This window comes from Typopeltis vanoorti, chromosome 17, assembly GCF_054136105.1.
Source record: "Typopeltis vanoorti isolate ZY-2024b chromosome 17, IOZ_Tvanoo_1.0, whole genome shotgun sequence".
Classification (NCBI taxonomy): domain Eukaryota; kingdom Metazoa; phylum Arthropoda; class Arachnida; order Uropygi; family Thelyphonidae; genus Typopeltis; species Typopeltis vanoorti.
In genome coordinates, this window is record NC_143565.1 from 3,021,897 (window position 1) to 3,046,024 (window position 24,128).

At 36.8% G+C, this 24,128-nt stretch overlaps 3 protein-coding genes across 5 annotated transcripts in view; 1 reads left to right on the forward strand and 2 right to left on the reverse strand.

Annotated features, from left to right (window-relative positions):
- LOC150097098 (uncharacterized) lies at window positions 1-2,361 on the reverse strand. Its single transcript, XM_090406835.1, has one exon. The coding sequence runs from the start codon at window positions 2,359-2,361 to the stop codon at window positions 349-351; it is 2,013 nt and encodes a 670-aa protein (XP_090262961.1). The 3' UTR covers window positions 1-348.
- Window positions 2,362-23,579, reverse strand: MED9 (mediator complex subunit 9). Its single transcript, XM_090406836.1, has 2 exons — window positions 23,391-23,579; window positions 2,362-2,653 (listed from the first exon to the last, which is right to left on the reverse strand). The coding sequence occupies exons 1-2, from the start codon at window positions 23,450-23,452 to the stop codon at window positions 2,407-2,409; spliced, it is 309 nt and encodes a 102-aa protein (XP_090262962.1). The 5' UTR covers window positions 23,453-23,579; the 3' UTR covers window positions 2,362-2,406.
- The window catches only part of LOC150097100 (VPS35 endosomal protein-sorting factor-like), a 386,078-nt gene continuing 385,497 nt past the window's right edge, over window positions 23,548-24,128 (forward strand). For 2 of the 3 annotated variants that reach the window (XM_090406831.1, XM_090406832.1), the window contains exon 1: window positions 23,550-23,666. In XM_090406831.1, the coding sequence (XP_090262957.1) occupies window positions 23,664-23,666 (3 nt within the window). In that variant the 5' untranslated portion in view covers window positions 23,550-23,663. Of the gene's footprint in view, window positions 23,667-24,128 lie in introns of all 3 variants that reach the window. The other variant, XM_090406834.1, reaches the window with a different exon arrangement.

The window sequence follows — 24,128 nt, forward strand, 5'->3', positions numbered from 1 at the left end:
CTCATATGGGGTATTTTATGCTTTTTGATTACACCATGAAGGATTTTACCTTAACAAGAATGTAATGGGCTAATTTCTAAGATTATGCATGAATCATTTTAAAATGTTAAAGTTATCAACTGAAATACAGAAGATTAGAAATAAAAACATTCAACAAAAATACTGAACCAACAAACAGACATAATCCTTGTCTGTGTTATTTATCTACTACCATCAATCTTTTTTTTAAAAAAAGTTTAATTTTTTATGAGATGCCTATTATATATAAATTCATTCTATTATATTATTAAGTCCAATAAAGAACTACTGATATCATAATGTTTCAGTATTCAATTATAGCACATGGTTTTATACATAAAGTAATGCCTCAATTTTTTTTCTTAATTCTTCTGATGAAAGTTTCATCAAACTTTTGACTTCCCTAGTAGTAAACGTTATAACATGACAGTTGAGCTTTTCAAGCTGTCGAAGTTTTACTTTCATAAAACCGGTAGGTAGTTCAGTATTATGACAACACACTGTTGGATCAAGCAATTCAACATAAATTGTGTGTTTCAGAAAATTCATTTCAGGATGATTTCTAAAGGTTATTTCTTTACCTTTAAATAATTCTATTAAAGTCTCAGAGACATTAATTTCTTGTCCATTTTTGTTGGTGAGCTGATCATATTTAGATGGCAATTCTGACACTTTTAAATGAACTTCTATATTGGCAATTGGAATATGTGGAAGTGAAAAGATAGATTTAACATTATTATGATTATAACACTTTTTTAGGAGATCAACAAGATCTTGAAAGCCTACACGCTCAATGATATCCTTGTATACACTTTTTACAAAACAATTTCTCCAATTTTCTAACTGTATCTTTCCCAGTTGCTTGCTGCATTCAATTTTGAAGGAACATTTCAAGAAATGTAATTGAAGAAATGGCTTATCTTTTTTTAACAGTTTTAGTTGCTTCAGTAAATTAGGAGTTAAAGCTTCATATAAATGCACTGGATATTGTCCAAATATGGCAAGAGATTGAAGGCAGTCTATTAGCAAATGTGGTTGTCTCCTAAATGCAGTACTGTTCCATCTCTGTTGCAAAGAATTCAAAATAATGCTAAAATAATCGTCAGAAACAGGGCTATGTCCTACTTCAGCAAGAGCCCACAGGAATCGTGCTATGTCTTTTGGGCGGCTTCTAAGAGAAGGATGTACTTCTTTTAATGAAACAGAGTTAGCTTGGGAAAGTTCCTTTTGTATTAACTGAATACCATGTTTTTCAAGATATTCAAATATATTTGGGATATACACAGCAAAACTGGCAAAAAATGCTAAAAAATGAACACACTCAACAAAATTAAAGGATGAATATTTGTCATACACATAATTTGCCACACTAGCAAACAGCTTCTGATCATAGAATTGAGCATGTCTCAAAGATTTGATGATGCAGATTAAACAGAATCTATCTATGCATGGCAGAGCATGAGTAGTTACATTGGAAATTTTACTCAGTAAACTTTTTGAAGTTAATTTTGTTTTTGTTTTAAAGAAACCATTGCACACTATAGCCCATTCTTCAAAAGACAGATCATCTTTGTATTTCTCTATTCTTTCTTCAGCTTTTGCTAAGAGGAGAGGAGGTGCTGTTTTAGCTAGCCCAAGAACATATAACAATTGTACTAAGTTATTTTTAGACATACAACTTATCTTTTTTTGCCATACATGCAATAAAGTTTTGAAGAATTGTTTTTCAAATGCATTATCACTCATTTCAAATCTAACCAAAAAAAAAGCATCTAAAATATAAAAAGTGAAATTGATAGGCCACTTTTGAGAACGATATGCGCATATTTCATCAAGCCAATCCAATAATTCGGGTGGACAGTTTCTATATTTGCCTGTTGCCAAATTTGTCATAATGGCTTTTATTTTTTCAACAGAAAGAGTTTTGGCTGTTTCCAAGCTATCTGGAATTAAGTTATCTGCCACTGAAACTGAAAATGTGTCATGTTGATTATTTCTGGAAATAGATTTTGTTGTTTCTTGAGTTGGGAAATTAATCGTTGTGCTTTTATAGTTACTGTTCTGCCTCAAATGCCAAAAAAAATAATCATACACTTTTTCCTTTTTAACTACATTGTATTTCTTTTCATGATTCTGATTTTCCTTTACTTCAAAGTATTTATGACAAACACTGATTGAAGAGATATTTCTAAAGAGATAATTATATTGATAAATGTTGAAAACTGATTTTGAACTTGGAATGGATCTTAATTGCCTTATGCTTTGGTTTAAACTTAGAATAAGGTAATTAAAGCATAAATACAATCTGTTCATAGTTCTCCTTGAAATAAATGAATAAGTCATTAAATAATAACAATTCAATGTTTTCAGAATTCCGGAAATCTAACATCAGATTTTTGGAATATCAAAGTGACACATATTTTTGTATTTCAACACCAATTCTCTTTTTAGAACAAGCTGTTTTCTCAAGGCCTCCAACTTTTTTATCTGTTCCTCTTTAGCATAATCAATTCCAGGTAACTTCTGTATCTGGTCACGGCACTGCTGAAATTTCCCCCGCAATTCTTGGATCTTCTGGCTATTGTCATAAGTATCTCTAGGCTTCTGAGCACTATCTAGGGAGTCTCTTTCAATACTGAAATAAATAATAATAATAACAAGTCAAAAATCCCACTACCAAAGTTATAAACCTTAATATACTACTATGTGTAACATTTACTGAATACACATTAACAGTGTATATAAGTGAAAGTCATGAAGACTGAAGGTTAAGATTAAGAGAGAGAGATGGTAACTTATGCAAGAAGAAAAAGAATAGAAGTGACAAAGCCATGACAGATCCAGAGAAAGAAGAAAAAATGAGAAAGTTCAAAGAGAACAGGAACAAGGGAGAGGAGGGGAAAAAGAAAAAAATAGCAGAGATATTCAAGATACCAGTGAGGGAGGGTGAATGGAACTGTGAAAAGTGTGATGTATGGAGATTTGATGATTGCTTGCCTGGAGGAACAACAAAGAGTGCAACTATGGTAATGATACGAGGTTTAAATGTAGATGAGATGATTGTGATGATTGGTGTGAATGACCTGAGAGACAGTGCAAATAAAGTAACAAAAGACTTGAGATTAATGTTAGATATTGTGCAGGAGGAAAGGTTGAGAGGGAAGACAGTGAGTGAGTGTACTGCCTAGGTATGATAATGCAGAGTTGAGAAGAGCAGTGATAAATGAATGACATGTGCAGGAAGATAGGACTGCAATATGTAGCTTGGAGTACATCCACATATTCCATTTACTCCATTCTACAACCATTGTAATGTGTAGTAGAATGGAGGCATCAAATAATAGATCACTTTGGTTTTTTTTTTTTTTTTTTTTTTTTTGTAGTTAAGATTTTTGAGAAATCACTAAGAATTTAGCAACAATGTAATATTTATGAAGGTAAGCATGGATTTGTTAAAGTGTACTTTTCATTTTCAGTAATCTGGTTGTTTTTTATAATGTATTATATGTAATGTATCAAGTAATGAGAGTGATTATTAAAGAAAAGGCATGGCATACAATGCCATTTTTCTAGTATTTTGAAAAGGCATTTGATAGGGTGCAACGTGAGTTAATATTTATGTTGCAACATATAGGTTTAGATGTCATATGAGTAAATTGGTATTTGGTTGGCTGACAGAGTTGTATATGGAAGAGAAGTTGCAATATAAAGGAAGATTACAAGTGGAAGTTACACAGCACTACTATTCAACTTGTATGCCAATTATTACATGTCAATAGACTGCAGATAATGCAAAGATGAAAAGGTTATTAGTAATAGTGCTGATGTGGTGCTTCAGGAAGATCAGATTAATTTGAAAATGGGGACAAATAAAAGGAATGTTAGTTTAAAGCAACTACATTTAATGTTTTGAAAAATTGAGATCCACAGATGGGAGACTGCATACTCTATTCAATGGAGGCAATAGTGGGAATGACTGCTGGAATGCAATGATCAAGATGAGAAATCAATATTAGATGTACAGTGGATATGAACAGCATAGGTTTTGAAAGAAAAATGAGTGGAGAAAAAGAAGTAGCAAATCACTTGTTATATTGATGTTTGAATACGATTTATGCTTAATTAGTTGTTTACTTAAATCTATCCTTTCTTACCTAGAACCTTATACAATCAAAATCCTACCAGCTGCTCTATTGTTGAATATTTATCTTTTGTGATTTATTCTCTTTATTCACTTACTTTAATCATATATCTAGGATTGTTTCCTCTTCGGATACTGGCAAATTTATATTTTACTGCGCCAGCCAGTATCCTATGGCAGAAAAGATCCTTGCTCAGGGAGACAATACTAGAGTCTGAAGATTACTTACACAATATCTTACTTAAACTGCCGTATAGATTTAGATTATTGCAGTCGTGACCTAAATCTATTATTATATTCACTCTCTAAATCCTTCCCACCAAAATAAGTTCTATTTTTATAAGTGGTAAGTTGAAATCGTAATCAGGCATGACTCAGGTTCAGGTAAATATGACATGTTTATTGAAATATCTAAAACACAATACAAAATTCATACACTCAATTATGCTCAATACTAAATAAAACTCGAATTAAGAGGTTAACACTTTTTAAATTAATTAAATCTTATAAAGCATGCTACACTTTCTAAATTAATTAAATCTTATAAAGCATGCTAAACACAGTAACTGCATATTGGGATAGATAGCAAATGATATGAAGTTAAGCTAAATACCTTTCAGTAGTATAACTCGCAAGAGAAAACTAACAAACATTCTAATGTTATGGAGATACTAAATTCTACTATTCTTATCGCATCAAGTTAATCCTATCACATACAAGATTACAAAAGATCTCTTCCAAACAATTCTTCTTACTCTCAAAGGAGGTTAACTTTCTAAATAGAGACTGTCCACAGAGTTCTTTAGAATACAGTTCTTAATTTCACATTTGTAAACAATCTTCTCTCTTCTAATGAACTTTCACACATAATTAGAGTAATTGCACCTTACCGAGCTTTTTCCGCGTCATTCTGCACCAAGTGTATGTCTGGATACTTCTCATCTATTGGCTGTCCATACGACAATGTAGGGGTTATGCTATCTTCATTCCTTCTGCCGAAAACAGACTCAAATCTTTGCGTTTCACAACTTGATGGGACTTTTGACAGCTTGATTCTGCTAGGACTGGAATTTTTACCTTCAGCTTTGCATAGAATCCTACTTCATTTTAAGAATGCTTGCAGTCCAACATCTTATCACAGACTTCACCCCCCCCCCTCTTTACGCGAAACTGCCCGTTAACTTCCAAACCACCAAAACAAGAAAACGTTATGACCATAGAGAGTGTTCCAATACGGGCTCAAACCCTTATATTCTTCTATAGAGCACCCTCTTTTCTCAGTCCCCTTTTTTGCACACGGCCCTTATCTTTTCACCCCTTTGGGTTCGTCCTTCGCTTTTACGATGCTGTTATACTTGGATTCACAAAATACATGGCAACGTAATTTTCCGAGTAAACTATAGCCGCTAGCGTTACGCTGTACACATGAAGCTTTATGCCTTTCAGGAATTATTACTTAGCAACTTTTTAGATGACTCACAGTAAATTTTACATAGTAAGTGAGGCTTAAATTTAAATCAGATTATCTCTTTTTTTAGACATACTTAAAAATGAAATCTTAATATAATCACATCAGCTTAAATATAAGGCACTTGAAATAAAGAATACAAATTTTACATAAAGTGAAGACATTTCACTTTTAATTATAGCTGATGTGCAGGTATTTCTCTTTGTCAGCAAGTTTTATATGTTAGATTCCAAATGAATGATTTCTTTCCAATCCTTCATTTAGGATCTAACACACTCAAGAGCAGCATTACACAGACTATTATAAAAGGTGTGGTGAGTGACAAAGTGCACAAGGCCTGTTTTCCAGGAGGGAGAATGAACAGGATGATTGAGGTATAAATGTGCAAGGAAGTTAATGGTTGTGGTTGGAACGAACAATTTGGTTGAACTGTATCTGATGAATTACCTGGAAAGGCTATTGCTGCTGGAAGAAAGTGTAATAAGTGATGCAAACGGTATCAGTGGAAGTCAGAGATAAAGTCTGAGTGTAACACGTCAGTTGATATATGGGCTGCAGCAAGAATGTGTGTGTGTGTGGGGGGGGGTGGGATATCAGGAGATTACTGAGAAAAGTGAAAGATAACAATGATAGGAAGAGTAACTTGTGTGTTGCCCAGATATAATAATGAGTTAGGGCAGAATGCAAAGGTCTTGAATGACATGTTAGCGGAAATGAGCAAAGAGAAAGGAATGCAGTTTGGAATGTGGAGGATCAGTTTGAGGGATGAATGGAACCATATAAGAGTGATGGACTGTATCTGATGAGTTATCTGGAAAGGCAATTGAGGCTGGAAAGCAGTGTAATAAGTGATGTGAACAAGATATCAGTGGAAGTCAGTGTGTCATACATCAGTTGGCATATGGACTGCAGCAAGGTTTGGCGTCCTTGGCTGTTAGGCTGAAATATGGAGGGTGAGAGAGCATGTTGCTGTGTGGTATCTGAGACTGGAACCTCATGTTTGATTAAATATTTTAGAAAGTATTATTTTAAATTCTTTATTTCTTGTTTAGTGCTTTGGAACAAAATGGTGGTGAAAGGCAGATCTTTGCGTGGGTTAGCATGAAAACAAAGTGAATTGTGTGGGTTTTTTGAGAATGGTATGGTGTTGTGAGTGCAATACGTGTGTGTGTGTGTGTGTGTGTGGAGATGTCAGTGATGTTTATGTGGAGAGGTTGAATAAGAGAAAGGAGCGAATGTGGTTACACAGTTAGTGAAATGTGCTGATATACCATTAGGCTCGCTTGAATCAGAGTGGGGAACATAGCTGGGTAAGTGATCTAAGAAGATTGTGCAAATGTCAGAAAGAGTGTAAACTGATGGTAAAGGAAACTGTGTCTGACAATAAAGTATGAAAAAGTGGAATAAAAGCATGTGTGAACAACAATAAAATAGTGACAGAGAGCATGGCAGTGAAAAAACAATGCACAAATGCAGAGTGAAATGAAGAGAATTGTAAATGTGTATGGAAGAGTGTAAAAGACAAACGAATGATATCCAAATGAAAGAAGTAGTGAAAGACTTTTGAGTGGCATTGTATAGTGAATCAATTATTGGAAGTGTGGTGAACGAGAAGTTGCACAAGGTATTGTTTACTGGGAGACAGAATGAGTAGAGTGATTGAGATGTTGGATATAAGGAGTAAGTGAACAAAAGAGCTGGTAGTAGGAACAAATGACTCAATTGGAAACAAGGAGAATGTAAGACTGGGTATATCAAGAGGTTGTTGAGAAAAATAAAAGCTAATAGTGTGATTGAAATGGTGGTCGGCATGTTGTCCAGGTATGACAGTGATGATATGAGGCAGAGAGCAAGGATTATGAACGATATGTCAGTGGAAATGAATGAAGAGAAAGGAGTGCAGTTTGTGACTGTGTGAGATTAGCTTGAAGAAAAATGGAATTGTATAAAAGTGACAGAGTGCAACTGAATGGTTTTGGAATGAGTAATCTGGAGAGGTTGCTGCTGCTTGAAGGGAAAGTAGTGAGAGCAGAGAATGGATTTGTGTAAGTAAGAAGCAATGTGGAAGAACAGAGAAGTAAGGAAGAAGGGAGTGAGGTGGTGCTTATGAAGGGAAAAATGGGTAACATGAGTGTAGAGAATGAGAGAACAATTACTGTACTGATTAAAATAGTTCATCTGAAATTTGTTGGAATAAGTGAGACATGGTTCGATGAGGACAGCATCCTGATAGGAATAAAGATGGAAAGGTATATTTTTTATGAATACAGAAATGGTAAAAAATGAGGTGGAGTGCTGTTGATTTTAGAAAAGGAGTTATGGCCTTGCAAGGCAGGAATAATGGCAGCGATTTTGAGGCAGTATTGTCTGAGACAGAGGCGAAAAGAATGAAATATTCAATGCTGCTATGCACTGGTGAAGTAGAAGGCTGTGACCATGAATGTATATAAGCAAATTGATCAAGCAAATAGAAAAGGATGATAATTATGGGTGATTCTAATTATAGCAATACAGACTCGGATGACAAGATAACATCTGGAAATAAACAAAATTAATTTCTTGAGTTTCTGAGAGATAACTACATCAAGGCAGTGTACATATGGATTAAGGGTCTAGGATTTCTTCATCTAATCAGAGGATGTCATCATAAATAAGGTATCATATCTTTCTCCAGTTGAGAATGACCATGAAGTGATTATTTGGGTGGTTGCCAGCCATGTAAGGACTTCTGTATGGAACAGTGATACCGGCGATTAAGAAAAGTTCTGGAGACAGCGTCTGACTTTTGCATAGAGCGAGGAGTTATGTGTCAAGGAGATCAATGCTGTTTGGTGAAATACATGAATTATTTAGCAGAAGCAATGTCTACATGTATTCTGAGTGTCAGAAGGTTAAATAAGGTAAGTGTGAAATGGATGAAAGTAGAGATGACAGAGGAAGAAAGCAATATAAGATGAATGGTAATAATAAGTTTCATGAGGAATACAAGCAAGGAGGACGACTCAATTGGTAAGGGTATCCAAAGTACAGCGTGAGCACAGGTTGGCTAACGAAGCAAAAAAACTCATAGGGAATTCTTTCGATATGTAGTCAGCAGAGAAAAGAATAATTATAGAAGGTTGGCATTGTTGAAGAAAATGGTAGAAGGATAACAGCTACAGAGGATATAGTTGAGATATTCATATAGGTATTTCATTCTTGTGAATATGATATCATGCAGAGTTTGAAAGCAGTGGATGATGTGAGAAGAGACTGAAAGTGAGTGAACGAGAGGTATATGGGAAACTAACCAAACTTGATGTTAATAAGGGTGTGGGACTTGATGGTTATTACAGAAGGAATAACCATCTACAGTGACTCAAAATCTGCACTTTAGGCATTAAAAAATGGAAAACAAATCTCACACAGGAAATTCATGAACTACTAACTACCTTAAATTTGAAAAATAAGAACTGCACACTGCAATGGATACCAGCCCATGTAAATATTGAAGGCATTTTTTTGCATGTTTCATAGGAGCTATGAAACATGCAAAAATTGTCCAGGAGTTGAACTAACACCTGTCCATATTTATTCTTGTCCAGCAATTGCTGCTGCTCTACAGAAAATTGACAATAACCATAGAGAAAACTCTACTCCATCAAAGTTCAACAGATTGCCAAAGCAGTTCTACAGATCCACGGTCATATCTAGAAACTCGACAATAACAACAACAACAACATGAGAGTCTGGTCATTTCCTTCAGTAGCAGAAATGGCTTGTAAAAAAGTTCTCCATAGATAATATGCCTTAAACACTGCAAGAACTCCCTGATTCATCGGTTGGATCTTTTTGAGTCATCCACGACTTCTTATATCTCCACTAATGAACTGGAAGAGCATGCTTCCTAATGTTTTTGAAGGCTTGTGAATTCTCACTGTGCCAATGGTTTCAATTTATATCTAGCCACATTACCCCTAACAGAATCGTAACAGTCTTTAAGAGCTTTGAAACCAGGAATAGATTTTAGCTTTCTGTGGATGAATTGTCCGCTCGGGTATTTTTTTCCCAAAAGGAGGTTTCATCCATATTAAATATTTACTGTGGCAAATAATTTTCTTCCGTAAAAATTTTATCCAATTTCTCCACAAACTCCTTGGCAGCCTTCTCATCAGAACTTGCAGATTCACCATACATTTTCACATTATGCAGTGCAAAACGCTGCTTGAATCTCATGAACCAACCAGAAGAAGCAAATCTGTAGTCGCAATCGGGTCCTGCTTTCTTCTTCAACATGTTGAAGAGACTTAGTCAGTTAGCGGTTATGGTCACAGTGCTAAGAGGTATGCGTTTTTGGTTCAGGTCCTCTATGCATGATGGAAGCCAATCACCGATAGGACCTTGTTGTTGCTTTGAATCAAATCGTTAAACTTGCAACTTCATTTCAAGATCAATTGCTCACCTCTTTTTCTGTGATTCTTCATTATTTTTTTTAATTGGGCATGTAGGAGCCATGTTGCACAAAATATCATGAAATATTTAATGATAAATACACAAATAACCTATTTTTCAAACACAAAATCAACATAGGAACTGTTGAAGCCACGTGCTGACTGCCAAGGGAGGTTGCCACTGTATTGTTGTTAAATAAAAACCTTTTTACTTTATGCTTGCTAGCGTCTTGTTCAAAAGTATAGTCAAAAATGTCATTTATTCCATTATGGGATCATGGAAGTTCTTCGAATGGATGTAACTTGAACGGACGTAAGTGAGGGATGACTGTACTGAAAAGGAATGGGGATATTCAGTTGTTTGCAGTGATACAAAGTTGGAAAAAAGTAAGAGAAGTAGAGTAGATGATGTTGCTTTATAAGAGGACTTGAATAGACTGAGTGAATGGGCATAGGAGTGGGGTTACCAGTTCAATTTTGCAAGGAATAAGGTTTTAAAATTTGGAAAACAAAGATGGGATGTAAAGTATATGTGTGGTGGGGATATACTGAAGGAAGTGGAGGAAATAAGAGATCTGGGTGTGATGCTAGATAGGGATCTAAAATGTAGAGGAGGACATTGACTATAAGTAGTAAGAAGATTCTGGTTCCATTGTATAAGCACTTGATTAGGACATATATGGACTACTGTGCACAGATTTGATCACATAGTTTTCAAAATGATGAAGAGGTATTGGAAAGGGTTGGGAAGTGATTGATTAAGGTGATTTCTGATCTCGGGAATGTTGAAAAGAAAGATGCAATTTACAGTCTAGCAGATAAGAGGAGGAGGGGGTGACATGACAGAGATGTTTAAGTTGGTAAGGGATTCTTATCAGATTAATGTTGAAGAGATTTTTCATAGAATGGTGGGAGAAAAAGAACATCACTGGAAGCTGTATAAGGAGTGTGTGAGCAAAGGAGTGAGAAGTATGTTTTTTAGATGGAGAGCAGTGAATGATTGGAATGCATTACTTGAGAGTGGGGATGTCTGCAGAGAATGTGAATATATTTAATGCAGAGGGGTGAACCTCCCACAACAAGCCTGACTCTGTTATGGAGATCTGAGGATAATAATAACAATGATGATGTAAATAAGCAGGAGAGTGGACAATTTTTAGATCTATACGAATGTGAATGGAGAAGAGAATGCAGAAGAGTAATGAAAGTTAAACAGGGAAATGGTAGATAAGGAGGTCAGGAAGACAGTATAAGGAGAGTGGATTCTGAAAGTAGAGCAAATGCATGTATAGGAATGGTCGGATTAGAATGACCTGGAATGCATGGAAAATAACTGAGTTTGTGGAATATATGGGACAAGAGATAAGGGAAGCAAACAGGAACAAGTGTGGAGAAGTCACAGGTGAGGGGTGGCATGGGTAGGACTAGTTATAGACAAAGAAATGAATTGCTATGCTTGTCTACAAATGCAGGAGTATCAGAAATAAGAAAGATGAAATTGTTGCATTAATTGAGTTTATTTGCTCAAAAATAGTTGGAATAAGTGAAACATGGTTTGATGTGAATGATATCTTGAGGGAAATAGAAATTAAATGGTATGATGGTTTTCGAGAAAATAAGAAGAGCAAGAATGGGGAGTGCTGTTGAAGATAGCAGAGTAATTATGTCTGGACAAGATTGAGATACCAGAGTAAAATAGTGGCCATAGTTTTGAAGCAGCATGGTGTGAGACGGATGTTGTTAGAATGAGATATTTGGTCAGGTATTGCTATAGGCAGGAAAATGTGGAGGGCAGAGACAAAGAAATGCATAGGCAATTTGGCTTAGTGAGAGTGAAGGGTGATTATGGATTATTTCAATTATGGCAATATTAATTGGAATGAAGAGCTAATGTCAGGGAATAAGGAGAATAAATTTCTCGAGTTCTTAAGGGACAGCAATCAGACCATATGTAATGAAGAACATATGAGAGTTAAGAGTTTTAACTCCTGGTTATATCAGTGGATGTAACTGTAAATGGGGTGTCTAATCTTCCTTTGGTTGGTGAGAGCGACCATGATGTAATCACCTGGGTTGTAGTCACTAATTTGAGAATTTCTGTGAAGAAGGGATTTGTTGAACTACAGGGTTAGTGATTATAAAACACTTAGAGATAACTATGAGCTATAGCATAGAAAGAGTTGAGTGGAAAGGAGACAGATGCTGCTTGGGCATTGATCAAGAACAATTTAACAGCAGCAATATTTGGGTGTATTCCACAGGTGAAAAGGCTAAATAAGGTAGGAGTAAAATGGATGAATGAAGAGATTAAACACGAAATCTGGAAGGCACTGTGGAGGCAACACAAGATGAATGTTAGTAATAACCAGTTTAATGAAGAGTACAAAGGGCAGGCCAGGAAGTTAACTTACTTGGTAAAGATGGATGGCAAAAGTGCAGTATGAGCAGGAATTAACCAACCAGGCTATGAAAAATCCCAGTGAATTATTTCAATATATGCAAATAGAAAAAAGAATGACTATGGTGGGATGATAATAGTTGATGCACTGGCAGACTGGAAGGAATGCTCTAGGGAAATAATGGCACCTCTGGTTTGGCACACCTGTTTAACATAAGTCTTGCAACAAGGTGAGCCCTGAAGGAGTGGAAAGTAGGAAAAATTCCTTATTCCTTCATTCACACTCTCCTTATACAGTTTCCAGTGATGGCCCCCTTGTTCTACTCCCTTCTCCCATTCTATGAAAAATTTCTTCCATGTCGACCTGATAACAACCCAACTAGCTTGTAGGTCTCAATCATACCCCCCCCCCCCACACTCTTCCTCCTATTCATGAGGCTCTGCAACTTACATTCTCTCAATCTGTCCTCATACTCCACATTCCAAAGATCACTGACTACCTTTGTGAATCTTCTCTGGACCCTTTCCAACATATCCTCCTCACCATGAAAACCCGGTGACCAAATCTGAGCACAATAATCCATGAGGTCTGATCAAGGCCTTATACAATGGAATCATAACCTCTCTATTTCTGTATGTCAGGGTCCTCTGCATTATTGCCATTATCTGATGAGGAAGATATAAGGAAGGAGATGGGGGATTAGAAAAATTAGCAACAAAGTGAGAGAAAGTAGACTGAGGTGGGCTGGCCATGTATGCAGAAGACTGGTAGACCACCTAATTCAGAAAATCACTATAATGGAAGTGAAGGGTAAGAGAAGAAAAGGAAGACCAAGGAAAAGATAGTGGGAAAACATCAAAAGGGATATGGAAGAAGTAGAAGTGAAAAGGAGGGATGCCCAAGATAGAAATAAGTGGAAGAAAATTGTCCGAGCGGCAGATTCCAGTACTCTCTGGAACTAAAATGCCAAAAAGAAGAATCTGATTTGTCCTTTCTTATCACACTATTCACCCTTCTTGCTTGCACGTTGTACTGCTCATGAGTATGCTGATCACCTTTTCTTTATATTCCCTCCAGAAGTTTTTTTATTTGCAACTCTTGCTTTATATGTGGGTATGCAGTTTGATACTATTTCTCTCATACAATCCGTTACCACTTCCTATGCCCCAACGACATTCTTTACTTGTAGCTTCTCAAGTCATGGCACTGCTTCAAGGGTTGGTTGATAGGCAAGACAGACATGATAGAAACGTATAAATTATTAAAGGAGTATTATAGGATTGACAATGAAAACTTTTTTTTTTTTTTTTTTCTTTTCGGTACATGGCAGGAAGGACGAGAACAAGGGATCACCTGGAAATTGTGTAAGGGTGTGGCTAGGCTAGGTATATTTTTTTTTTGTACACGGAGGGTAGTGAATGGGTTGCCAGAACTTGTTGTATGTTGCTAGCAAATGAGTTTAAGGAGGGGTATGATAAGTATTGTGGAGATACTTGTATAATAATATCTCCACTCATCCACTTGGTTTATCCTCCCAACTGTAAGTATGCAGTCTGATACTACATTTCTCAAACAATCCCTGATCACTTCCCATGCACTACTGTCATTCTTTTCTCATAGTTTCTCAAGCCATGGCACTGCTCCAAGATGCCTTCTTAGTCTGTTGAAGCCTTTGGCTCTTCATTATAATTAATAATTACTGCTTTATACAGTTTCAACATAAACTCTTTCTTGACAGAGGACTCCACATGCTTAGCAACTTCCCAGAATAATAAATGTTTTGCTAAATTACAATAAAAATAAATGAATTACTCTTAGTCCATACCAAACTTCACTAAATTACATTTCTAATTTTTTTTTTTTTTTCACAGGTTATCTGTTAATTATAAACCATGATCTGGAAGGTTTATAATTTATTGAAAGTCCAAGGAAATCAATAAAACAGGCATTTTTGATGCTGGATATTCCTGACTCACCAAGTGCATAAAATTATCAGAATGAACTTCACATAAAATCCTACAAAATTCAAGTTTACCAAATGTTGCCGGAAGAAGATTACTACACACAATTGATTTTCTCTCATCAATTTAATGAAAACCTTGATAGATGCTTTATTTATGGGCCATTTAATGTTTCTGATTAGGCAACATTTCACAACATTGGAAAGGTCAACAGATATAACTGTACATGGGGCATGAAAAATTCCTCTGAGATCAATAAGACCACATAATTGGACCATTATTTTTTGGAGGGCAGGATGTTAATAGCAAGTTATTTGAAAATGCTGCAGAATTACTTTATTCCTGAACCAACATGTTTAGGATAGTGTTTGAGCAAGATGATGCACCTTGTCACTTTGATCTCAGTGTTAGGCAGTTTCTGAATGAAAATTTTCCTAACAGGTGGATTGGAAGAAGTGGACTGGTTCTTCCAATCCACATGGCCACCATATTCACCAGATTTGAGCCTACTAGATTTTATTTCTATGGGACATGTTAAGACTATCATTTATTCAAAAAAACTTTGCTCTTTACTGAAAATCAACTGAAAAATTTGTAGAACTTCATAAATGTATTTCATTTTGCATATGTAATGACAGTGGGCATGTTGAGAATTAACAATTCCATGAATAAATTTATGTAAAATTGTACTAATTTTTTTTTTTTTTTTTCACAGATAGAATGGAAGTCATGAAAATCTAAAACTGCACAAGGACTTTATAATGACCCTGAATTTGAACAACAACTCGTGGCCTCATGCACCTGATAGGTGTAAAGAGCAATAAGTCAATTCAAACAACATGTTACTGATGTAGCATGACAAAATTGCTCTGTTTCATCAGCATACATGTCATCACCAGTAAATTTTTAAAGCAAGATTGGTACTTTTATTGATATCCTTATCCTCCATGTGGGGCACCTGTTTGTGGTGGAGGGGACCTCCCAGTGATGGTACTGGCCCTTTTCATTCTTCCTGTATTCTTTGCTCTACTTCTCCTGAGTCTTTTTCACTATCCTTTTTCCAGACCACCATCACTGGGATCCCATGCCCTGCCACCATGTTTGCTGTGCGACCCATGGACATCCGGAAAAGGGGCTCCTGGATGGCCCAGCCATGATCAATCGGCTAGTGGGCTTGCCTGCAAGGGTCAATGGTGTTGCAGTAAGTCTCTCACCCCATGGTCCGGGGTCAGGATTCTAGGCTTGCTGTAGTGGTAGTATAGCATAAAGGGTAGCCCTGGCGTTCCACTCCTGAGCACAGTCATTGCTTGCCAGGCAGGAGGCATCCAAGTGTGGCTCTGTGGTGGGTGGGAAGCTCTGCCACCGAACCAAAAACTCCTTGAGCATGAATCCTTCACCTTAAATGTTTCAGGGGGCCCTAACAAAGTCCCAACCAAGTACTGATACCGTAGATACAGCATATGGAAACAGAAGAAAGAAACAAAAGGTACACGATACTAGTATAAATGTACCAACATTTTTCATCATTAATGCTACAAACGAAAAACCAATAGAAAAATGTCACCCTTCTTTATTCAAAAGGGTTTAGAAGGACTAGCAGGACCTCCCAAAACTGTTAAGAAATTGCATTCTGGAGATGTCCTTGTGCAAACATTATGTCAGCAACATTCCGAGAAACTACGGAGAGTAACAACAATGGGTGAAATAGAAATTACAGTAACACCTCATAAAACACTCAATTCATGTAGAGTAGTGATATCAGAATGGGATCTTCTTGATGTTCCTGATGAAGAGATATGTTCAGAACTTAAAGATGAAGGAGTGATGGGTGTGAGGCGCATCCTGATACGTAAGGGGATGGTCACCTGGTTTCAACCAAGAACATCATCCTTACTTTTGACACACCTAAACCTCTAACATCTGTAAAAGCTGGGTATCTCGGCTGTCCTGTTAGAATGTACATCCCGAAACTGTCTGTCGTGGTTCTGCTACCTGTGCCTGATGTGGTAGTAAAGAACATGAAACAAATCTTGCTGTCCAAAAAAAGCTAAATGTGTCAACTGTCAGGGAGATCATCCGGCTTACTCTTGTGCATGTCAGAAATGAAAAGACGAAAAAGAAATACAAAGAATGAAAACAGAGCAAAACATAACATATCAGGATGCAAAAAGAATATCTACTATCACACCTGCTCTGAAATCCTCTTATGCTGAAAAAGTAACAATTAAAAAAGTGCTGGTATAGCATAAAGGGTAGCCCTGGCATTCCACTCCTGAGCACAGTCATTGCTTGCCAGGCAGTGGGCAAGTGAGTTAGGGATGTACATTCAAGACAGCCAAGACACCCTGCTTTCACAGATGTTGGAGGTTTAGGTGTATCAAAAGTAAGGATGCTGTTCTTGGTTGGAACCAGGTGACCATCCCTACTTATCAGCAACTCAAACATGTATGTCTGTTCCACCATCTGATAATTTCACCATACCTAAACTTTATGATTGCAAGTGCTTCTCTGTTGAGTGCATTAATCACAAGGCCTATGGCCTTACTCCAGAGACAACTTCAATAATGGTCCCAGTCGATGAAAACTCACCTGTCAAAAAATTATTATTATTATTATTATTATTAAACAAGACCTCATGGAGTCAAAGACTCATCTAGGAGGTCCTTTTATCTCACACACATCTCATCATACCGGGTCTTAAACACATTCAAACTCCTTGCAGACACCACACTCTCAGGCAAGGCATTCCAATCATTCACAACTCTGCACGAAAAAAACCTGCCTCTCACTCCCCTACTCACACCCTCTTTATACAGTTTCCAGGGATGACCTCTGGTTCTCCCCTGATCTCCCACTATTCGCTGTAGAACTTCTCCACCATTGATCCTATAGCAACCCCTTACCAACTTGTAGGTCTCTATCATATCTCCCCTCTTCCTTCTCTCCACTAGTCTCTGCAAATTACATCTTTTCAATCTTTCCTCATACTCGACATTCCAGAGGTCAGAAACTACCTTAGTCAGTCGCCTTTGGCCCCTTTCCAACATCTCCTCATCCTTCTGAAAACCAGGTGACCAAATCTGGGCACAATAGTCCATGTGTGGCCTAATCAAAGCCTTATACAATGGAACAAGAATCTCCCTACTTCTACACGTCAGTGTCCTCCTCATCATTCCCAGAAGTCTTTGTGTTGTCTTCACAATTTTGGCGATGTGACCCCTAAATTTTAGATCCTTATCCACTATCACTCCCAGATCTCTTATTTCCTCTACTTCCAACAATATATTCTTACCAAGCATAAATTCTGCATCCCATCTTTGTTTTCCAAATTTTAAAACCTTACATTTTGCAACATTGAACTCACACCCCCATTTGCTTGCCCAATCACTCAATTTATTCAAGTCTTCTTGCAAGGCCACAACATCTTCACTACTCTTTATGGTTCTTCCCAACTTTGCATCATCTGCAAACAACTGAATATCTCCATCCAAATCTTCGCCAATATCATTAATATACAAGTTAAATAGTAATGGCCCTAAAACAGATCCCTGAGGCACTCCACTAGTGACTTTCCTTTTCCTGGATATTGCACCCCCATACACAACTTGTTGATACCTATCAGATAGCCAGTCTCTAATCCAATGCACTAATCTAATATCCAACCCCATCTGCTCTAGTTTGACTGTCAACTTATCATGAGGCACTCTATCAAAAGCTTTTGCGAAATCCAAGTATATTACTGTGTATCCTTCTCCTCTGTCCAAGGAAGCAGTCACTTTATTGTAATAAGTAAGTAGATTACTAAAACACGACCTCCCTTTAGCAAATCCATGCTGTCCATCAAAGATTATACCATTGTTGTCAACCCAACTCTGGATTCTAGCTCTCACAAGCTTCTCCAACAACTTAACCACAACACCCGACACACAGATAGGCCTATAGTTTGATGCTTGAGTTCGATCACCTCCTTTATGAAGTGGCACAATCTTGCCCTCCTTCCACTCTTTAGGGACTTGACCAAGTGCAAGACTCGTATTAAAAAAATATGTCAAGGCAGGTGTCAACTCTCTGGCACATTCCTTCAGAATACGCGGTGATATATTATCAAGTCCCACAGCCTTATTTACATCTAGTTTACTCAACTCTCCAAACACCTCTTGCTCACTTACAGCCAGTCTCTCCTCCCCATCATCAACTGCTCTTAATCTCTCCATGAACTCACATTCACAAGATTGAAAGATCTTTATGAACTGCTCATTAAGTATCTCCACCACACATTCTGCAACAGCTGTCTTTATACCATTTCCTCCAATCAATGTCATCCTTCCATAATCATTCTTTCTTTTGCTGGCTACATATCGAAAGAACTCCCTAGGATTCTTTTTAGCTTCATCTTGTTATGGCAGAGATATCATTCAAAGATAAACCACCAGGCGCTCGCACAGAAAAAATGGATACCTCAGTACCCACTGAAAGTAAACTAAGTCTACCAACTGACTCTAACACATTTGATGTTTTGAACACTCTACCAGAAGAAGAGATGGACACTGGCCATCCATACTTCCTTAGAACAATGGATAAATATAAATCTGACAAAGGTAAGTCCTCAACCTCCTGAAAACCAGACAATTCAATAAAATCAAGACAATAGGAAAATTTTTACAATGGAACTGTCATGGATTTTCAGAATGTTGAAGATTTTGTTGCGGAAACACAAATCTTTCTGTTTCTGTCTACAAGAAATGTACTCAAGACCCAATGAGGACCCTACCTTTAGGAATATCACTGTTGTACACAAGGACAGAACAAGGTGATCCTGCTCATGGAGGAGTAGCTATCCTAGTGGGCAGTCATATTCCTTTCCATTGTATCCAACTTAATACTGCTCTGGATGCAGTAGCGATTCACTTCTCCATATGTTCAATTTATTTACCACCAAGTGCTGAGTTAAATGAAATTGATCTTGATAACCTTATCTCACAACTGCCTGAACCCATACTTTTGATGGGCAACTTTAATGGTCAACACCACTCTGTGGAGTAGTGCCAACACTAATAGACGAGGTCGAATCATTGATAATAATAGCCTCTCCCTTTTAAATAATAAACTCAATATTTTCTTCCATATGCCTACCTGTTCATATTCTGCAATTGATCTTACAATTTGCTCCCCTTCCATTCTTCCACTGCTCACATGGGACGTTGAAGAAAATGTACATGGAAGTGATCATTTTCCTGTTCTTTGCACAATGTCTTCACAGGAACCACGTTCATCCACATGGATATCTATATGGAAAATGGACCAGGCTGACTGGAACATCTTTTCTCAGCTCACAATGCTGATAACATCAGTCAAACATTATCAGTGAAGCAGTAAAATATATAACAGAGTGCACTGTGCAGGCAGCAACAGCCTCCATCCCGAAAACATCATCTCGGTTTCCACTCTATCCAAAACCTTGGTGGAACACAGAATGTCAGACAGCCAAAAAAGTCCAACACAGAGAATGGGATATATTTTGTAGATATCCCACCACATGAAACCTTATGGCTTTCAAACGAGCTCGAGCCAAAGCACGCTACGTGAGGCGTCAAAGTCAAAAACAATCATGGATCCAATTTACTACATGAATTAATCAAATGATCAGTCCAAAAATTGTATGGGATAAAATCCAGAAAATGAAAGGCAGATATAAAACACGTTGTTTGTCTATCTTAGACCATAATGGAAGTGTTACTGCTGATCCCAAAACCATTGCAGACACTTGGGGAGAAAATTTTGCCAGAATCTTAGCAACAGCTTCATATTCTCCTGAATTTTTAATTCTGAAAGAGCAGCAAGAGAAACAAAGACTAAATTTTTCTACCAATGTTCTTGAACCATACAATCAACCATTTGTTAAGGAGGAACTAAAACGAGCTCTCCTATTGTCTCACCATAGTGCAGTAGGGCCTGATGACATCCATTATGAAATAAAACATCTACCATCATCTATGGATCTCCTTCTCTTATTATACAATAGAATACTTGCAGAGGAAGAGTTTCTAAATTCTTGGCATAACTCAATTGTCATTGTTATCTCAAAACCAGGAAAAGATCCAACACAAGCAAATAATTATCAACCCATTGCTCTGACCAGCTGTCTTTGTAAAATACTAGAGAAAATGGTTAATGCCAGACTTCTCTGGTATTTAGAAAGCAACAGTCTTCTCTCCAATACACAATGTGGGTTCCATAGACATTGTTCAACTTTAGACCATTTGGTTCGTTTAGAAACTTGTATAAAAGATGCATTTCTGAAGCAAGAACACCTTATTTCAGTTTTTTTTTTTTTGACATGGAAAAAGCTTATGACACAGCCTGGAGATATGGCATATTAAAAGACCTCTATAACCTAGGTCTCAAAAGACACCTTCCTATATTTATTAAAAACTTTCCAGGCGAACTTTCCAAGTCAGAGTGGGAAGTACACTATCTCGACCATATCATCAAGAACAGGATGTTCCCCAAGGCTCTGTCTTAAGTGTGACACTTTTCACTATTAAAATTAACTCAATCACTGAACAGCTTCCTCCCACAATAGACAATGCTCTATGTGTTGATGACTTCACAATTTACTGTCACTCTCTTAGAATGAGGGTAATTGAGGGACAACTTCAACAAGCAATCGATTATGTTTCTCTGTGGGCTCTTAATAATGGGTTTAGGTTTTCAACAGAAAAAAGTGTCTGTGTATACTTCTGTTGTAAACGCACTCCTCACCCAGACCCTGAATTAAGAGTGGGATGCACTTATTCCAGTAGCTACAGAAACCAAGTTCTTGGGACTCATCTTTGAGTCTCAAGAACCTAGTTTCAGGTTTCCAGACTATGTAAAAATAAATAAAAAATTAAGAATATATATATATAAAATTGATAAAAATGGCAAAAATAATCCTTAGCTCACCAACAGTACAAAATGTACTATAAGTTTTTAATAATATTTCATGAGTGGGAACCACACATAAAAAAAAAATAAATGAAGCAAATTCTTGGTAGTCATTTTTGTTTTTGTTCTTCTACTCCCCACCCTCCCCCCCCAAAAAAAAGAAAAAAGAAAAGAAAGCTGTGCTGATTAACCGGTGGACCAATTAACTAGAATATATTGTGTTCTGTGTCTATGTGTACACAGCTTTCATCATTATGGTACAAATATCTTTAAAACAAGTCTTGCTAATGTCATTAACTCTTAGCTACATGGAACTAGCCAATATCAAACATCCTTGTTTCTGATGCTTCTGGTATTAGTATACATGAATTGCATTATCTTCCTGTTTGCATCTTGCAATGACAGGCATATTCATATTTGAGAGACTATATTCAGAATGTTTTGCTCATTTGTATTCTCAAACTTCCTTGTCTGCAAGTGACTGCACATGCACTCTTGCATTCGCTCCCCCCCCCCCCAATAGCTCATTTCCCTCGTTTTTCTCTTTTCATCTGAAAAATGCTTTCTCCAGATGCCTAACTCCAAATACAGTCAAGCACACTATCAAGTTTATATATATCCTTTCATCTATCAAAACTGCACACCATTTCTCCTTCACAACGTATGCATTAACTCATTTGCAATCAATGCATTTCTGAATTGCTCCTATCATACTGCAGCAACAGATTTATAATTTTAACACTCATTCTTCTTTTTCACTTCCTCCAGTAACTTTTTCATTACTCATTTCCTCTCTTTATTCCATACTTGTCATCAGTGGTGAATTCTCCATGCTTGCTGAGCAAGCTCATTAATTGAGAAAGAAGTAATGTTTATTTTTAATAAATGCATGCATTTATAAGCATTCCATTTAGGCTTTTATTTTTGTAGACAGAAGATGTCTTAAGCTTGCGCAGCAATAATTGAGCTTGGTGTTGTGTATCGAAGGCCGATGCTTGCTCTAGTCAAAGCTACCTTGGCTTGCTTGGTTGTAGGAGTTTCCAGGTCCTCGCAGCAGCACTGTGATTTCATGCGCGCATAGCCATTGCACGTCGTCTCACTCTGTTGCTTAAAACACAGGCCATAGGCAGTCAACGTAGCTCTAGCCAGTGAGCTTCAGCCAGCCTTTACAAGTGTGCGTGTTGCTTAGGAAAATTAAGTTATAACCAACTTTTTATGACGATGTTATTGACCAGTTCATAAAGAAGAACCGTAGGGTAGAATTTGTATTCAATAGCTAAATTGAAAAAAGCTAGATATCATTTGTAAAATAAATGTTTTATTTGTATGATTAAATGTACATAAATTTCTAAATATATAGTTTTAAATGGTCAATAATTCATTATTCCGGTAATCACACTTCAATAATACCTCTCATTCCCTGAATGATAACAAGGGCAGGCGTGAATTTCAAGACCAGCGTTCGCCACTGCATGTCATCACTTCCCCTCGTTTCATTCATGTGTTAGAATGCAAGTTCTATTCTACCACGAGCCTAATGATTTATTATTATTATTTTCGTGACACCTTCAAGGAGTCCGAAGACTCATCGCGGGAGGTCTAAACATTTCCGTGGAAAAAACGAACCAACTATCACATTGTCAGTGGTCATAAGGAATCCGCAAAGGTGCAAACACATTTGGAGTGATATATAACTAACATTTTGTCCAATACTCAAAAATACTTGATTACGGCACTAGCAAAAAAAAAAAAAAAAAAATAGTAACCCTCCTACGAGACTTCAAAGGACGTGCTTTCTGTGGCTGTCTGGAGATTTGCGTCAAACCGTACAAGTCCTTTTATTATACTGTATTGTAGTCCTACATCAATCATCTTGTTTATTTATTCTGATTTTAAAACGACTTGTACGGTTTGAAGCAAATCTCCAGACAGCCACAGAAAGCACGTCCTTTGCACACAAGTAGTTCGCCATTATTACTTCTATACTTTTATTATGATTTGGTTTAATGTAATGCAATCATAGATTGCTACGATCCCATTTCTTACCTACGCACAATATCATACACGAGCGGAAGAAATTCAGTATTTATTTCTTCTGCATTCGCCATTTTCTTAATTTTCCAACTGCGTACTCCTCAACCATGCTAATTCTCGCACGTCTGTTTAAACACTTCTTTAAGTGCAGATCGAAACAAAACTAATACAGAACACTATCGCTTACGTAAATCTACGTGAGACTCTTTCGCCACCTACAGGAAGCATAGCCTAGGAAGTGTATATTTGACAACTGCCCTCTTCTGTAAGAAACATGCCTTATGAATGGTATGCAAGGTTTATTTTATGTTCTATCTTTGTGTTTGATTTTATGGGTCGAAAAATTTCATTATGTTTGTAATTAATACATATTCGAGTCATATTGTGTTCGCTAACATGATTCATTAATCAAATCTTAGGAATTCTAATATATCTGACCAATAGATACACCCCCAGACTACTTGACGATGACATATAGTGAGCTGTATATGTTATTACTTTTAACGGAGGGATCGTTTTATTCTCGGAGAATTATTTTTCCTTATGGGCAAGGTCTTCGGGCCTTTCTCTGCAAGTCAGTCACGAAAAAAAAAAAAAAAAGAAAAAAATTACTAGATTTCTTGAGAACGAAAAATCAAAAACTATGTTCTGAATTTCTGTTACTTGCTTGATGAAATCATTATTTGTTAATAAAACCAGCATGTCTGCTTGTTAATTATTCATCTTCTTTTAAAGGACCCAATGAACAAT

Excerpts from the sequence above, each read along its gene's own strand:
- LOC150097098 (XM_090406835.1), bottom strand. The coding sequence starts at position 2,361 with ATGACTTATTCATTTATTTCAAGGAGAACTATGAACAGATTGTATTTA.
- MED9 (XM_090406836.1), bottom strand. The coding sequence starts at position 23,452 with ATGGCGAATGCAGAAGAAATAAATACTGAATTTCTTCCGCTCGTGTAT. Across the intron at positions 2,654-23,390 it reads GTGTATGATATTGTGCGTAG|TATTGAAAGAGACTCCCTAG; the intron begins GTAAGAAATGGG and ends TATTTATTTCAG.